Here is a 17,256-nt window from a genome sequence, read left to right on the forward strand (position 1 = left end):
TCCTGAGCAACAAACAACACCCACCCCCGTCTTCTGCATAAAAAGCCGAGATTTTCCTCGCTACCATCGGTTCTGAGGAAGGGTCGCCGGAGCCGAAACGTTAACTCTCGTTTCTCTGCACAGATGCTGCTAGACCTGATGAGCTTTGCTAACAGCTTCTGTTTTTATTTCTGATTTACAGCATTCGCGGTTCTTTCGGTTTTTTTTAAGGAATGTGAACGAACCGTACAGTTGACACGATAACTAGTTGAGGGGATATCCATTGGCAGAGATGTGTGCGGTGTTGTGCCAGGTGGTAGGCACCATAATTTCCATGTGGCAGATTTCCTGCCAAGGGTTTCGGCATTATCTCAACGGAGCCCTGCAAAACCGCGTTCGTGCGCGGCGATGCAGTCTACTGTAAAAACGGATCCGTTTCAGAAATATCGTGAAATCTACATGCTTTTTCCAACCAAGTTCGGTTTCAACCTCCTTGGCTGAGGATGGGAGTTTAATAAGAATGAAGCAAGGTGTCAAGAGGACTGTTGTTCGGGGTTGGGTGGGTGAGGGATTGTTACTGGGGAGCAGAGCTGAGTATACGCAATGGCAAATAAAGAATGCAACCGAAAAATACTGCAGCAACTCTCAGAAATACACACGTGGGGTTAAAATCATGGACACCCCCGCTGACAATATTAAGATTGACTGAGAAAACTGGATTCGACAAATAACTTGTTTTCAGTTGAATTAATGTCTCGGCATTTCGAACATTTATTGTGGGGAAATTAAATCTCAGCCGTCTGCAGGTGAGGGTCTGGGGACAGAGCACGGGAAGGGCTAGCGCAGTCACGGCAACTCGAGCAGCAAAAGGAGATTGAGCAAGACATTGTCGCGACCACCCTGCTTCATTCAGCATTCCCCGGACTCAGACAGTGCACTCACGTCCAGATCCCCAACCAGCATGTGAGCACAAACCCTCAACTTCATCCCGGGGAGTTTCAGGCCAATGTCTGGAAGTTAAAAACATTATTATTGCTGCTACTATTTGGGATTGAGGCACAGAAAGCCCCATTTTGAAAGGTCTTCGGCTACATTTTGAATCACTCCGAAATAAATCATTGCGTAATTTTCTAAACAGTACCTCGGCACATTTAGCAGCATCTTACTTATGTTCTTCTCTTTCGGCGCCCACCCTTCAAATTTTACTTGTACGTATAAAATGGAGTGTAACAAGCCGATGCGAATTCCACTCTCCTTCACTAGCTCACCCCATCACCTTTATTCATTACCAATAAAGGGTATTGAGAAGACATGATCTCTCAGCCATATACAGGTATATATAATTACAGTTGCGATCTTTTCGATTTAATGGTTTGTTTGTAATCGTGTTAATTTTGATTCAAGTTTATTTAGGATTAATTTTGTTTCGGGTAAAATTAAAATCGATCAATACGATTCTCCGACGTCTGCGCCTATCCAGTTTAAGGGAAAGCTGGAATATGAAATGAGGCTGTGTTTGTCAGGATGAGATGAAGGACAGGATACTCCTGTGGTTATAAATCCCAGTTAGTTGGGCGAGAATTGTCTGTTTCTGTGCTGGAAACGCCAGGCAGCAGCATCCCTGCATCATTCACAATTCTAAAGCTGTCAGGGTTGTCGACTCTTTTTCCATTTCCCCATCAGTAAACCAGGCGCAAAATAGAAGCTGCATCTGCACCAACTTTCACTCTCAATTCGCCTAGGCGCGGCTCAAGTGTTTGGTCTCAACGCGGAGCTTATAGCTAGCGTTCTCTCCTCGCTGAGGCCAGCACCTCCACACAGAGGAGCAGCCGCGTGCGCCTTGGAGCTGACGTTTTGGGCATATGGCGGAGCTGACGTCATGAGAGGTGTTGATTGGTCCGGTGACGCAGCGCCGCCGCTGAATAACTCGAGTGCTGCAGTCTCCTGGCGCTGTGGAGGAGGAGGAGGCGGAGGCAAGGCTGGGGCATTGGAGCGTAAACGCATAGATTATTATGGCATCGCGGCGAATGGAGACTAAACCGGTGATAACGTGTCTCAAAACACTCCTCATCATCTACAGCTTCGTTTTCTGGGTAAGAGTGGTAGATTATTTCGCGTTTTTAATTACTAATTACAAGAGGCCAAGAAAGATAGTATTTGTGTTTTGCTTTGTGGACGAGTGCTTGGTACAAAAATAGAAGATTGAAAAGCAAGAATGCTGGAGCCGCTTGTTGGTTTCTTCACGTTTAACCTTGCCCCCCTCTGTCTGTATGTTTAACACTTGACTAGATTTACAAAATATTAGGCAGACAATGGCAAGATTAGAAAATAAACCATGTCTTTAATACTGACGCACTGTCGGGCGAGAACACTGCAGCAAAGATGAGAGATCATCAGTCTCATAGAGAACCTCTCCTCCCGCCCGGCAACTTTGTGCTGTTTAAATGATTCATCCACGGAGTAAAGCGAAGATATTTCGATTTAATGTTTATTGTATACATTAACATTTTCATTGATCGTGGTCAGCCCTGTCCAGGTTCAAGATTCAAAGCAACTTCCAATGGGTTGCCTTCGCATTCTTTTAGATTTATTTATCTCATTTTTTGTATACAAATATATATTCTACAGTTCGCACATTGAATGAAGCAATCCATACTGCCGCATTGTTGAATAAGTCCTGGTGTATTTTTAAATTAATCTTGTCGTGAGATAATTCTCACAGCGACTTATTTGATTGCAGTATTTTCAACCTGCATGCTACATTTGTAGGTAGATAGTTTTAAAGCAACAGACCTAATTTTTTTTTAGATAGTTATTTTATTTCCCTCAAAGCTGCTTTTCACTGGAGAAACGTTTACTTCATTGCTAAGGATTTATCGTAATCCCACTGAATGTCCCCGGAAAACCGATTTTAATCTTAGTTTAAGACCTGAGCATGCAAATAACAGACCAGTGAATGTTAAATATAGCGTGTTATCATTATGCTTAAAGCCTGCAGTGTCTGCGTTCTATCACGATGTGGGAAGTTATCAAAGCGACCCCATCTTTAGTGAATGTTGTATTTTTAGCTGTGCAAAAGCATAATGATTACAGCATTTGTTGGCCATAAGATTGTAACTTTGCGACAGCCAAGTTCAGTAGTTTCCCTATTTCATTGTTAGATTTCACTGATGCTTTTACTCCCAAATTTGCTTACATATAGGGCAGTTGGAAATGCTTCTGAAAGGATTACAGCAGTGAGAGATTTTAGATTTAGATTTCATGCCAATCTGTTTAGTGTCCTACAGCCATGCGTTCATGTGGAAGAAAAGGAATATACATTTAACTCACTGTGTAAACCATTGTTGGAAATTGTGAACGGGACAGATTTGTAAGTTTTCAGGCCCTCTCATTTACACTAACTTTCATTTATATAACACCTTTGAAACAGTAAAAATATCCCAAAGTACTTCATGAGTATATCAGCAAACAAAATTCAACACTGAACTCCGTAACGAGATATTAGGGCCAAAGACTAAAAGCTTGGTCAAACAGGTTGTTTTTTGCAGAATATCAGAAAGATGAAGAGGGAAGTAAAGAAAGACAGAACTGTTTTGGAAGGGAACTCCAGCAATTTGTAATGAGATGAGTACAGTGATGAAAGCTAGGGTTGCACCATACATTATACTTGGAAGACCACAAAAACCTTGGAAGACTGTAGGGCTCGGAGAAGTTACAGACATAGGGAAGGGTGAGGGTGTAGAATTTGAAGACCCAGGATGAGAATTTTACAAATGAGGTGTCATTAGAGTGTGTCAATGTAAGTTAGCAAGCACAGGGTTGTTGGGTGAATGGGAGCTGGTCCTGGTTAGGAGTTAGGTAGCAGACTTCAGGTGAGCTCAAATTTCCAAATCTGCAAGGTGGTAGTTCAACCAGTGGTTCATTAACAGTAGATATTACCAAGGCTTACAGGATATTTTGACAACAGGTGAACTGGTGCAAGGATGTTGACCAAGATTCTTTTGAGGTGCCGGAAAGATAGGTCAGTCACAGTGTGCACATGCTAATGAAAGCTGACTTCAGAGTGAAATGATTTCTGGTAGTATCTTTGACCAGGTTTTTTGAAAATTAAGGTAACTGCTCCTTTCTTATCTCAATGCCAATTTTTGGCTGATTATGTTGTGAAATTCTTGGAAGCTTCTACAATAGCATGTTAAAGGTACTTTAAACATTTATTCACATGATATGGCAATAGCCAGCTAGACCAGCATTTATAACCCATTCCTCATTTCCTTAGAGGAGATAGTGTGATTGTTGACTGATGCAGTCCACTTTTGGAAGAGGAGGGTTGGTGGTGGTAGGAACACCCATGGTGCTGTTAGGAAAGGAGTTTAACTTAATGATAGTGAAGAAATGATAATATTGTTCCAAGTCAGAATGGTGTGTGGCTTGGAGGGAAATTTTCTGGTGTAGGTGTTCCCATGCACCAGCCATCCTCATCCTTGGAGAGGTTGTGGGTTTGGAAGGAGTTGTTGGAGGAGCATTGGTGAGTTGCTGCATTGCATTTTGTAAATGGTACACACTGCTGCCACAGTGCATCGGTGGTGAAGGGAGTGACTGCTAAAGGTGTTGGTCTGGGCACCAGTCAAGCAGACTGCATTGTCCTGGATGGTGTTGAGCTTCATGGTTGTTTTCAGTTTTGCATCTATTCGGGCATATTGGGATTATTCCATTTACACTCCTGAATTGTGTCTTGTAGATGGTGGACAGGCATTGGGTATAAGAACTGGAGGAGACTATTCAATCCACTGAACCTGGTGTGCTATTCAATATGATCATGGTCTTTACACTGTTCATATAACCCTATCTACCAATGGTGATAAGAATTTGATCAAGCTCTACTGTAAACATACTCAAAGACTGAGCTTCCATAGCAACCTGGGATAAAGAATTCCAAATGTTCACAACCACCTGGGTAAAAGACATTTCTCCTCATCTTGGACCTAGGTGGCAAACTCATATTTTTAATTGTGTCAACTGGTTCTAGACTTCACAATCTGGGGAAAGATATTGCCTGCTGCAAAATCTCGAACATCCGACCTCCTCTTGTATCCAAGGTATTTATGTGGTGTTAAGAGTGATACTGTGAAACTGTGGATGGTCAATTTCAGTTTCCGGTCAATGGTAACCCACAGAATATTGAAGACAGGGAAATTCAGTAATGCTAATGCTACTGAATATCAAGGGAGAATGATTGGTATCACTCGAATTGGAGATGATTGTTGCCTAGCGCGTAAGTTATTTGTCATTTATTAGACCAAGTCTGGATATTTTCCAGATCTTGCTGCATATGGGCACAGGCTGTTTCAGTCTCAAGAGTCAAGAATGGTGCTGAATATTGTGCAACTATCTCCAACTCTGACTTTATGATGGAGGGAAGGTTAGGATGGAGGAATTCATGAAGCAGCTGAAGATGGTTGGGCTTAGACTACCCTGTCAAAGTCCTGCAGTGATGTCTTGGAGCTGAGATAAGACTTTACACATAAGAGCATAAGAAATAGGAACAGGAGTAGGCTATTCAGCCCCTCAAACCTGCTGTGCTATTCAATAGGATCGTGACTAATCTGACATTCCTCACATCCAAATTCCTATCCTTTACCCATAACCCCTGATTCCCCTATTGATCAAGAATCTGTCTAGCTCAGTCCTAAATATACATAAGGACTCTGCCTGCAAAGCTGTCTGTGGCAAGGTATTCCAAAGACCCTCATTTTTCTGAGCGAAGAAATTCTTCCCGTCTCACTCTTAACTTGACACCTCTTAATTCTGAGACTATGATCTCTTGTCCTAGACTCTTCCATGAGGGAACACATCTTCTCAGTTTTGACCCAGTAAAGCCCTTAAGAATCCTATAAGTTTCAATGAGATCACCTCTTATTCTTCTAAATTCAAATGGGGAGAGTCCCAACCTGATGACTGGCCTCCAATAATTACAACAATCTTCCTTTTTGCTGGATATCACTTTTATTAGCAAAGAGCTTTTCATATGATTCCCAATCACTCCAGTTTTGCTAAGGCTTATTGATGCCACACTCTGTTAAATGCTGCCTCACCTCAACTCTTTCAATCAAGTTTGAATCAAGGCTTTAATGATATCAGGAGTTGTGTAGCCCAGATAGACCTAAACTGTGTGTCATTGAGCAGATTACTATGCAACTATAAGTTGTTGCTATATTTTGGATACTCTTCATCAAGTTGGACTTTATTATAACTTATAATTCTTTGCTTTCTTCTCCAAAATTGGATACCTTGTATTGATTGCAGTATTTAGAATTAGGAAAGGTTAACATAACAGGTACTATACCTTTTGGTACAATTTCCATGGTGGTCATTTTGTATTCACTGTAGATGCATAATGTTGACTTAATATAATGTTTTCTGACATTCGTCAAGTCCATGAAAGTAGAAGAAATATGACAATAAAGGAGGTGGTGTTCTTGGGGTTGGTTTGATGTGTTTATGAAGCTTGGCATCTGATCAACCTATTTAAGAACGCTGCAGGGATATTGCAATTACCATTCTGTTTATAAAAGCTGAATTAAATCATGAAGGTCTCATAATCAGGATGGTTTCCTACTCAATTAATGGAGATTGTCAATAACTTGACCAAGTAGGAAAGAATTCAATCAATTCTTTTCTAGCTACAATAAAGACATTGTGTAGGTTTTGGAAATTGTTAGTTGGTAAGAGAATCAGTTTTAGCATGCTTAGTTGATCAGCTGTTTCATAAATTACCATATATGTAGTTTAACATCTATAAATAACCCTTTCACATCAGAGTGCAAACCTTCAAATCTGCTTTACAGTTTCCAGATACAGCAGGTTAAAGCTCTTGAACTAATTTCACATTTTGGCAAGGAAAGCATCTGAGTTCAGCCCTAGGAAATTAATTTCATAAGATAATGATCATTGATGAGACTTTTTGTAAAATCAGTAAATACTCAGTTCAAAACCAAAACGTTGTTTTAAATATATAGCAGGTTTTCCTGTCCTTTGCCATTTTATTTATGCCATTATATAGAGCACATGAGCAAAGCATATTACCTGTATCATGTATAAATCATTGGACAATAAGGCGTATGGCATAATTGACAATTCATGCACAAATTGTACTCATTTTCTAAATTGACTTGAATGATTAAATACCTGTTAGATCCCATCTGCATAATAATAAATATGAAATTGTCTATGAGCCAATGCAGACAGGCAGCATGGTAAAATTATATGTTCATTCTTGCATTATAAAATTTTTTTTGATTATAATTTAAGAGCAGAAACCTATTGCAGTTTTATTAATAAAGCTGTAAATTGATTTATCACAAAAATAAGCCCTTCTCATAAGAATGTTTAGCTTGGTTAAAATAACTGAAACTGACTTTTAAAAAATTATACAGAAATATTTGGCAGTTTTTCTGCCTGTTTGACTAATGTAGTGTTTACAGGATACATGAAAATCCACTAGCCACAATACGACATGACCTTCTCTCACTAGTATCCTTACATACAGAGGAGGAAGGTCACCACTTTGAATGGGACAACCCATCCATTCTAGGACAAGCCAAACAGAGACACGCATGAGAATTCCAAGAAGCATGGCATTTCAACTGGAACTCTATCAACAAACACATCGAGTTAGAACCCATCTCCCACTCCTTGAGAAAAAGAACAGGAAATGAAATCACCGCAGGAAATAATGCCGCCACAGGAAATGACATCACCAACCCAAACAAATAAATAGAAAGCAGGAATTATCAACAGTGCTTCACCTGGAGGCCCACTGAAGATGTTACCTAGTAGGGTGACGCAATGTCTGGAAATGTACCTTCCAGCTCAGCGAGCAAACTTACATCCAGAACCTCAACCTGAGCTACAAATCTTCTCATAACTCACTGTTTTAAACCATCTCTAAAGATTGCAAAAAGTTTATTTGCTCTGAGGGAACTTCTGCTTCAAATTTCTCAATCTTCCTTTTGTCTCTGTTTGGGTGGAAACTAGTGGAAACCCCTCATCACTTATAATAAAATAATAAATGAGCATTTGTTTAAGAAGTCTAAAATTGGTGTATAAACAGAGGAAGAATCCTCCCTGATTCTTATTGACTCCAATTTTGCTCGAACTTCTTGATGCCACACTCGGTCAACTGTCATCTTGATGTAGTCACAGTCACCTCACCTCTGGAATTCAGCTCTTTTGTCCATGTTTGAACCAAAGTTGTAATGAGGTCAGGAGCTGAGTGGCCCTGGTGGAACACAAACTGAGCATTAGTGAACAAGTTATTTCATTGTAAATACCACTTGATAGCACTAGTGACAATCCCTTCTATCAATTTACTGCTGATTGAGAGTAGACTGATCAGACAGTAATTGGCTGGGTTGGATTTGCCCTCCCTTTTGGATACATGGGCACTGGTAAACTTTCCACCTTGTTGGTTGCCTGTTGTAATTGTACTGGAACAGCTTGGTTAGGGGCCTGGCTATTTCTGGAGTTCATGTCTTCAGTACTATTTCTGTAATGTTGTAAAGATCCAGAGCCTTTGCAGAATCCAGTTTCTTTAGTTGTTTCTTGTTACCACATGGAGTGCATTGAATTAGCTGAAGACTGGCATCTGTGATGCTGTGGACCTCAGAAGAAGATGCATATGAATCATCAATTCAGAGTTTCTGGCTGAAGAAAGAAGCAAATACTTCACCTTTGTCTTTTATCCTGATGTTCGGGACTTGCCCATCCTGGGAATGGGATATTTGTGGAACCTCCACCTCCTTAGTTGTTTACTTATCCGCTGCAATTCACAACTGGATGTGGCAAGACTGCAGAGATTCAGTCTTCTTAGCTATGTCTATCACTTGCTGTGTAAGCAAGTAGTCTTGTGCCGTAGCTTCACTGGGTTTAGGTTTACCTGGTGCTACTCCTGGCATGCCCTCCTGCACTTCCCATTGAACCGGGATTGATCCCCTTCCTTAATGATAATGATAGTCGGGGAATCCCTAATCTTTATTTCACACAAAGGGCTCGGCAGGGCCAGCAGGTGTTGTGTGTGCGCATTTAGGCATGATGTAGCGTCATAGAGATGTACAGCATGGAAACAGACCCTTTGGTCCAACCCGTCTATGCCGACCAGATGTCCCAACCCAATCTAGTCCCACCGGCCAGCACCCAGCCCATATCTCTCCAAACCATTCCTATTCATAAACCCATCCGGATGCCTTTTAAATGTTACAATTGTTCCAGCCTCCACCACTTCTTGTGGCAGCTCATTCCATACACGTACCACCCTCTGCGTGAAGACGTTGCCTCTTAGGTCTCTTTTATGTCTTTCCCCTCTCACTTTAAACCTATGCCCTCTAGTTCTGGACTCCCCAACCCCAGGGAAAAGACTTCGTCTATTTATCTTATCCATGCCCCTCATGATTTTATAAACTTCGATAAGGTCACCCCTCAGCCTCCGACACTCCAGGGAAAACAACCCCAGCCTGTTCAGCCTCTCCCTGTACTCAAATCCTCTTACCTGGCAACATCCTTGTAAGTCTTTTCTGAACCCTTTCAAGTTTCACAATGTCTTTCTGATAGGAAGGAGACCAGAATTGCACGCCATATTCCAACAATGGCCTAATCAATGTCCTGCACAGCAGCAACATGACCTCCCAACCTCTGTACTCAATACTCTGACCAATAAAGGAAAGCATACCAAATGCCACCTTCACAATCCTATCTACCTGCTACTTCATTTTCAAGGAGCTATGAACCTGCACTCCTAAGACCTCTTTGTTCAGTAACACTCCCTGGGATCTTATCATTAAGTGTATAAGTCTTGCAAAGATTTGCTCTCCCAAAATGCAGCACCTCACATTTATCTAAATTAAACTCCATCTGCCAAGCCTCAGCCCATTGGCCCACCTGATCAAGATCCTGTAGTAATCTGAGGTAACCTTCTTCACTGTCCACTGCATCTCCAATTTTGGTGTCATCTGCAAGCTTACTTACTATACCTCTTAAGCTCACACCCAAATCATTTTTATAAGTGATGAAAAGTAATGGACCCATCACCAATCCTTATTGCACTCCATTGGTTACAGGCCTCCAGTCTGAAAAGTAACACTCCACCAACACCCTCTGTCTTCTACCCCTGAGCCAGTTCTGTATCCAAATTGGTAGTTCTCCCTGTATTCCATGAGATCTAACCTTGCTAATCAGTCTCCCATGGGGCACTTTGTTGAACGCCTTACTGAAGTCCATATAGATCACATCTACCACTCTGCCCTCATCAATCCTCTCTGTTACTTCTTTGAAAAACTAAATCAAGTTTGTGAGACATGATTTCCCATGCATAGAGCCATGTTGACTATCCCTAATTAGTCCTTGCCTTTCCAGATACATATACGTCCTGTTCCTCCGGATTCCCTCCAACAATTTGCCCACCATCAACGTCAGGCTCACTGGTCTATAGTTCCCTGGCTTGTCCTTACCACCTTTCTTAAACAGTGGCACCACGTTAGCCAACGTTTAGTCTTCTGGCACCTCATTTGTGACTATCAATAATACAAATATCTCAGTAAGAGGCCCAGCAATCACTTCCCTAGATTGCCATAGAGTTCTAGGGTACACCTGATCAGACCCTGGGGATTAATCCACTTTTATGTGTTTCAAGACATCCAGCACTTCCTCCTTTGTAACGTGGACACTTTTCAAGATGTCACCATGTATTTCCTTACATTCTATATCTTCCATATCCTTTTCCACACTAAATCCTGATGCAAAATACTCGTTTAGTATCTCCCCCATCTCCTGCGGCTCCCCACAAAGGCGGCCTTGCTGATCTTTGAGGGGCCCTATTCTCTTCCTAGTTACCCTTTTGTCCTTAAAGTATTTGTAAAAACCCTTTGAATTCTACTTAACTCGATTTGCCAAAGCTATCTCATGCCTCCCTTTTTGCCCTCCTGATTTCCCTCTTAAGTATACTCCTACTTCCTTTATACTCTTCTAAGGATTCACTCGATCTATCCTGTCTATACCTGACATATGCTTCCTTCTTTTTCTTAACCAAACCCTGAATTTCTTTAGTCATCCAGCATTCCCTATACCTACCAGCCTTCCCTTTCGCCCTGACAGGAATATACTTTCTCTGGACTCTCGTTATCTCATTTTTGAAGGCTTCCCATTTTCCAACCGTTCCTTTACCTGCGAACATCTGCCTCCAACCAGCTTTCAAAAGTTCTTGCCTAATACCGTCAAAATTGGCCTTTCTCCAATTTAGAACTTCAACTTTTAGATCTGGTCTATCCTTTTCCATCACTATTTGAAAACGAATAGAATTATGATCTCTGGCCCCAAAGTGCTCCCCCACTGACACCTCAGTCACCTGCCCTGCATTATTTCCCAAGAGTAGGTCAAGTTTTGCACCTTCTCTAGTAGGTACATCCACATACTGAATCAGAAAATTGTCTTGTACACACTTAAGAAATTCCTCTCCATCTAAACCTTTAACACTATGGCAGTCCCAGTCTATGTTTGGAAAGTTAACATCCCAGACCATAACCACCCTATTATTCTTACAGATAACTGAAATCTCCTTACAAATGTTTCTCAATTCCCCGCTGACTATTAGGGGGTCTGTAATACAATCCCAATAAGGTGATCATCCCTTTGTTATTTCTCAGTTCCACCCAAATAACTGCCCTGGATGAATTTCCGGGAATATTCTCCCTCAGTACAGTTGTAATGCTATTCCTTATCAAAAACGCCACTCCCCCTCCTCTCTTGCCTTCCTTTTTGTTCTTCCTGTAGCATTTGTATCCTGGAACATTCAGCTGTCAGTCCTGCCCATCTCTGAGCCATGTTTCTGCAATTGCTATGATATTCCCAGTCCCACGTTGCTAACCATGCCCTGAGTTCATCTGCCTTCCTTGTTAGGCCTCTTGAACTGAAATAAATGCAGTTTAATTTCAGTCCTACCTAGTTCTCTGCTTTGTCCCTGCCTGCCCTAACTGTTTGACTCACTTCTGTACCAGTCTCAGATTGATCTCTTTCCTCACTATTTCCCTGCCCCCCCCCCTTACTAGTTTAAATCCTTCCGAGCAGCTCTAGCAAATCTCCCTGCCAATTTATTAGTCCCCCTCCAATTTAGGTGCAATCCGTCCTTCTTGTACAGGTCACTTCTATCCTAAAGAAGCTTCCAATGATCCAAAAATGTGAGTCCTTCTCCCGTACACCAGCTCCTCAGTCATACATTCATCTGCTCTATCCTCCTATTCCTGCCATCACTAGCTCGTAGCATCAAGATTAAACCAGATATTACTACTCTTGAGGACCTCCTTTTTTTAAATTCCTGCCTAATTCTCTGTAATCTCCCTACAGAATCTAAACCTTTTCTCTTCTTATGTCATTGGTTCCGATGTGTACAATGACTTCCTGCTGGCCCTCTCCCCCGTGAGAACATTCTGCGCCCTCTCTGAGACGTCCTTGATCCTGGCACCAGGGAAGCAACACACCATTCTGCTTTTTTGCTGCTGGCCTCAGAAACGTCTGATTGTACCTCGGACTATCCCCTAACACAATCGATTGCTTGGAACCTGACGTACTCCTCGTTGCATTAGAGCGTGTCTCAATACCAAACACTTGGCTGTTCGTGTAACGTTCCCCTAAGAGTCCATCACCCTCTACTTTTTCCAAAACAGCATACTTGTTTGAAGTGGGGATAGCCATAGAAGATTCCTGCACTAACTGCCTATCTCTCTTACCTTTCCTGGAGTTAACCCATCTATGTGACTGTATCTGTGACTTTTCCCCCTTCCTATAACTGCCATCCATCAGACCCCCTTGCTTTCTTAAATTCCTCATTGCCTCTAACTGTCTCTCCAACCAATCCATTTGATCTGATAGGATTCTCAACCAACAGCATTTATTGCAGGTATAATCCTCAGTAACATGTCAACTCTCCCTAAACTCCCATATCCAACAAGAAGAGCATATCACTCTGCTAGAGGCCAGTTTTGCTTCTTCCAATCTACTGACCCAGAAAAGAACACAATCTTATTCCTTTACAAAACACTGCTCCAGGTTAAATTAATACTTATGGCTTATATTTTAAGTTTGATCAAGAGACATACCTCAATAAAACATATAATCAAGAAAGAACCTGCTGTATTCACTACTGCAGACTTATTGTAAGGTCACACTTAAAATATCCACTTGTCTATTTCTGTGCAGTGACCTCTCTCAGACAGGTTCCTCCAAGATCAGTTGTGAATTTCACTGTTTGTTAATTTTCCCAGAATCACTCTGATGTCTAGCCGTACATGAATTCAACAGCAAAGGCAGTAACTGTGCAGTACTACAGTTATATGGAACATACAGCACAGGAAGCAGCCATTTGGCCAAAAGGTTTATGATCCACACAAGAAAATTTATTACCGTACATGTATACAAAGAATTGGCTGGAATGGGCCAAATTTTGCAAGGAAAATATATGTTTGATCAAGGCACACTTGTTAAGCAAACTGTCCAGCAACTTGTAGCAAGGAAGAGCCATCCCATGAATTGCCATTCATTACAAATTGTTGAATTTCTTGTCCAGGAGCCAATATATGTCAGTGAGCATGGGGATGATAGGCTAATAGTACTGGCTTAATCAGTCTGTTGTTCAGGTGACTGATGGATTCATTAGCTGGGAACACAGTTCAGCATAGACAGTGCAAACAATGTCTTCAGATTTCCAATATTTAATTGAGGGACTTTTCTGCAGTCTGATCATTTAGAAACAATGGAGGAGTTGTGGTGATTAGGCGGAGCTTGGTATCATCACTGTCAATGTGAAAACATTTGGATGATTTTGCATTGGGGCAGCGTGTAAATGGGAAATCATCCCAAGGTAGACCTTTGAGAGACACCAAGGGTAACAATGCAGGAGGCAAAAGAGAAGTCGTTATTATCACCACTGTTCGGCTGTGAATAGATAAATAAGAATGGAACTAGTTGAGAGCAGCTGAGGCCCTGGAGGAGTCAGGTATGTAGTCAGCTGTGCAAAAGGCTGTTCACAGGTCAGGAAAGATAAAGGAAGTTAAATTTGTCGCAGTCATATAGAATGTTATTTGTGATTTGAAGAAGAGCAGTTTCAGTACCTTGTTTGAGAATGATCCTGTCGAAAGAAACATTTAACAGTCTTATGACTGAACATTAAGAAGGTTTATTAATATAACTATCCACCAGGCATGATAAGAGAGACAGACATCAGCTCTAGTTCTGTGTGGCCTGATGCCACTCTGGCATAGTTCCTTGCACATGTGTTCAGTAGCTACATTCAGAGTAATGTTATAATTAACTATTTCATACTCTCCCTCCAAGTTATTTTTCTATGACCCATTTAGTGCTGACCATTTAATGTTTAATCATGAATATATAACTTTTCACTCACACTCTTCCCGCCCCCCCCCCCCCCCCCAAACACTATTCACCCGTCTCATGGAGGGTTAGGCTCCATTGTTGTTGTCTGGGAGGATGAATGCAATGATGAATTGAGATAGGCATTTCTCTGTAGACAAAGACATTTCTGGAACTTAATCAAGAATTAGAAATGTTCTGGATCAGGTTCTATCCAAACTTCCTGCCTAGCACCCATAGACTGGAAGGCCAGTTGAAAGATTTCTGCACGTTTTTCTAAGTCTTTTTCCAAATGTTAATCCTGCAGATGGTCATTTCCCTTGAATCACCTCCTGCAAACTAAAAAGATTTTTTGTTCCGTCTCTCAAGACTGTCTTAACATATAAGCATCACTCGTTAATTGCAGGTGCATCTTTTTCTCAATTAAGAGTTAACCAAGATTTTAGAAATTTGAACAGTTTTGTGAATGAAAGAGGATTGTTTTTTAATCTCCAAGCCCTGATTGTGTAGGGTATCTCCAAATAATTGGGATTTTAATTCATTGGTCTTTTTAAGGCAGTTGGACCTTCCAATTATTGTTTAACTTCAGTCCTTTCAAGCTTGTTTTCATGCTCGACCTTCATCTTCGCCAAAGCCCCCTCTATCTTTAGAACCTCTGTAGTTTGATTCTCCTTGTTTTTGCTCAGAGCAGTTTGAGTGCTTCTCTAAGTTTCTGATGTGTTCAGCTGTAGACTGTTGTTGACTTTCTTGTAGAGTAACAATGTGGGGTTTTTGTGGCACAATGGTAGTGTCCCTGTCTCTGAATCAGCAATCCAGGATAAGGTCCCACTTGTTCTGGAGGCATATCATAACATCTCTGAACAATTTGCTTAGACGTTTCTAGAGTAACAATGATAGAATTTTAAATGTGGGCATGATCTCATCTAAACCTAAGCATGTCCTTTCCTTGGATAAAATTTTGTTGTTGTTATTGAACTATTACTTTTTCAAAAAAGAATGTTTCATTTAAAAGCAGATGCTGGAAATCTGAAAAGAATAGCTGAGAATGCTGGAGAAGCTCAGTAGGTCTGGCAGCATCTGCAGAGAGAGAGAAAAACAGAATTAACATTTCAAGTCTGGTATGACTCTGAAGAACTGGTCTCGAAACATGAAGTCAGAATCTTCCATTGTCCTCCATAGCACCTACATCTTGGTCAGTTGAATCTGAGGTGGTCTGAAACATTGTGAAACATTCTTGCTGTAGGTTACTACTTTAGCAAACTGTCTGAAGATGCCCTATCCCCTTGTAAATACTTCTTGACTACTTAGTCGTCTTAATAATGAATAATGAAGAGATTCATTAGTATATTAATAATGTGGACAGAGTCGGAGTCTTTGGGAAGACTCCAGGATAATTCTCTTTATACCAACAAGAAGTCTGATTTTACTTGTGAAGTTCAACCTATCTGGTGAACTGCACTGCTTGGAGATAGTATTGGATCTTTTAATAGATTCACAGATTTGTATTGTGCAGAAAAGGCTTTCCACGTCTTTTGAATGCAAATCTTTCAACGGAGCTTCAGCCTGTGCCCTTACAACATTGCAGTTTTGTGTGACTCTACTTTCATGTTTCCAAATTGGGAATTATCCATGAGCTGATGCAAATTGTTCAAAAAAAAGAGTCCAATGGTTTCGCCTTGCTATCAATTAGGGTGACTAAACTTTGCCTCGTCTATAATGGGGTTTTGTTTTACATTGAAACAGGAGTTGAAAGTTTTAATTACTACTTCATACCTTGCTGTTTCTTCTGCAGTTCCCTGATTATAAAAGAGACATGACTCAGCAACCAATCATGTGCTTCAATGCTTGATCCTACCTTTGTCTGGCTTGGTACAGAGGCCTGAAGCAGTACAGTGTCTGCAAAACTTTTGGCACAATTGTAACCAATGCAAAGTCTGGTCAGGGCTCTAGTTGGTTTGGTTAAGGTGGTCTTTTCCATCTTAAGAGTATTTGAGGTATGTTTATGGGAAGAAAATGTTTGGATGGTCTTCCCTACAGTGTTGTTCATAGCACAGATCTTGTCTTATGTACAGTTATGCCTTTCTGAAACTCCTTCCGTGTGCCGGAGTATACTACTCACTGTGGCTGACTGATTTTTGTGTTTTTTGTTACATATGTTCTACATTGTGGGCCTTCTGTGCTTTATCAGGTTTAGCACTGGTCTTGCATTTCTGTGATTCAGTGCCAGCGTAGGCTTTGAAGTTCATTGTTTGCTGGTCTCTGGAGCTGCCAAGCTTCTCTTCCCTTATTTTCCCTGCTTCTGAATTCAGATTGTTGGGTTGGCTTTGTGATTTACTTGGAATGTTGTGCTGTTACTGGGTTTCTCTGTGGGCTCTTACCTGCCCCTGAACTGTGCCTCTGATAACCACCTGCCACTATGAAGAAAAGTGTAGTCGATAGTCTGAGTAACTAATTTTGTTATTGTACATTTTGTAACATATGGAGAAAGTGAGGACTGCAGATGCTGGAGACCAGAGTTGGAAAAATGTGATGCTGGAAAAACACAGCAGGCCAGGCAGCATCCGAGGAGCAGGAGAATTGACGTTTCAGGCATTAGCCTTTCTTCAGGAATGAGGCTGGTGTGCCAGGTGGGCTGAGATAAAAGGTGGGGGGGGGGGGGGGGGGGGGGGAGGGAAGTTGGGGGAGGGGTGCTGGGAATATGATAGGTGGAAGGAGGTGAGGGTGAGGGTGATAGGCTGGAGAGAGGGTGGGGGCGGAGAGGTCAGGAAAAAGATTGCAGGTCAAGAGGGTGGTGCTGAATCCGGGGGTTGGGACTGAGATAAGGTGGGGGGAGGGGAAATGAGGAAGCTGGAGAAATCTACATTC

General features: G+C 41.5%; 1 protein-coding gene across 1 annotated transcript in view; it reads left to right on the forward strand.

Annotated features, from left to right (window-relative positions):
- The first annotated feature begins 1,940 nt into the window (after positions 1 to 1,940).
- tspan7b (tetraspanin 7b) overlaps positions 1,941 to 17,256 on the forward strand; it is a 111,094-nt gene continuing 95,778 nt past the window's right edge. The window contains exon 1 of the mRNA XM_060833047.1: positions 1,941 to 2,072. Coding sequence (XP_060689030.1) covers positions 1,992 to 2,072 — 81 coding nt within the window. The 5' untranslated portion in view covers positions 1,941 to 1,991. The remainder of the gene's footprint in view (positions 2,073 to 17,256) is intronic.

The sequence above is a fragment of the Hemiscyllium ocellatum genome, chromosome 12 (genome assembly GCF_020745735.1).
Source record: "Hemiscyllium ocellatum isolate sHemOce1 chromosome 12, sHemOce1.pat.X.cur, whole genome shotgun sequence".
NCBI lineage: Eukaryota > Metazoa > Chordata > Chondrichthyes > Orectolobiformes > Hemiscylliidae > Hemiscyllium > Hemiscyllium ocellatum.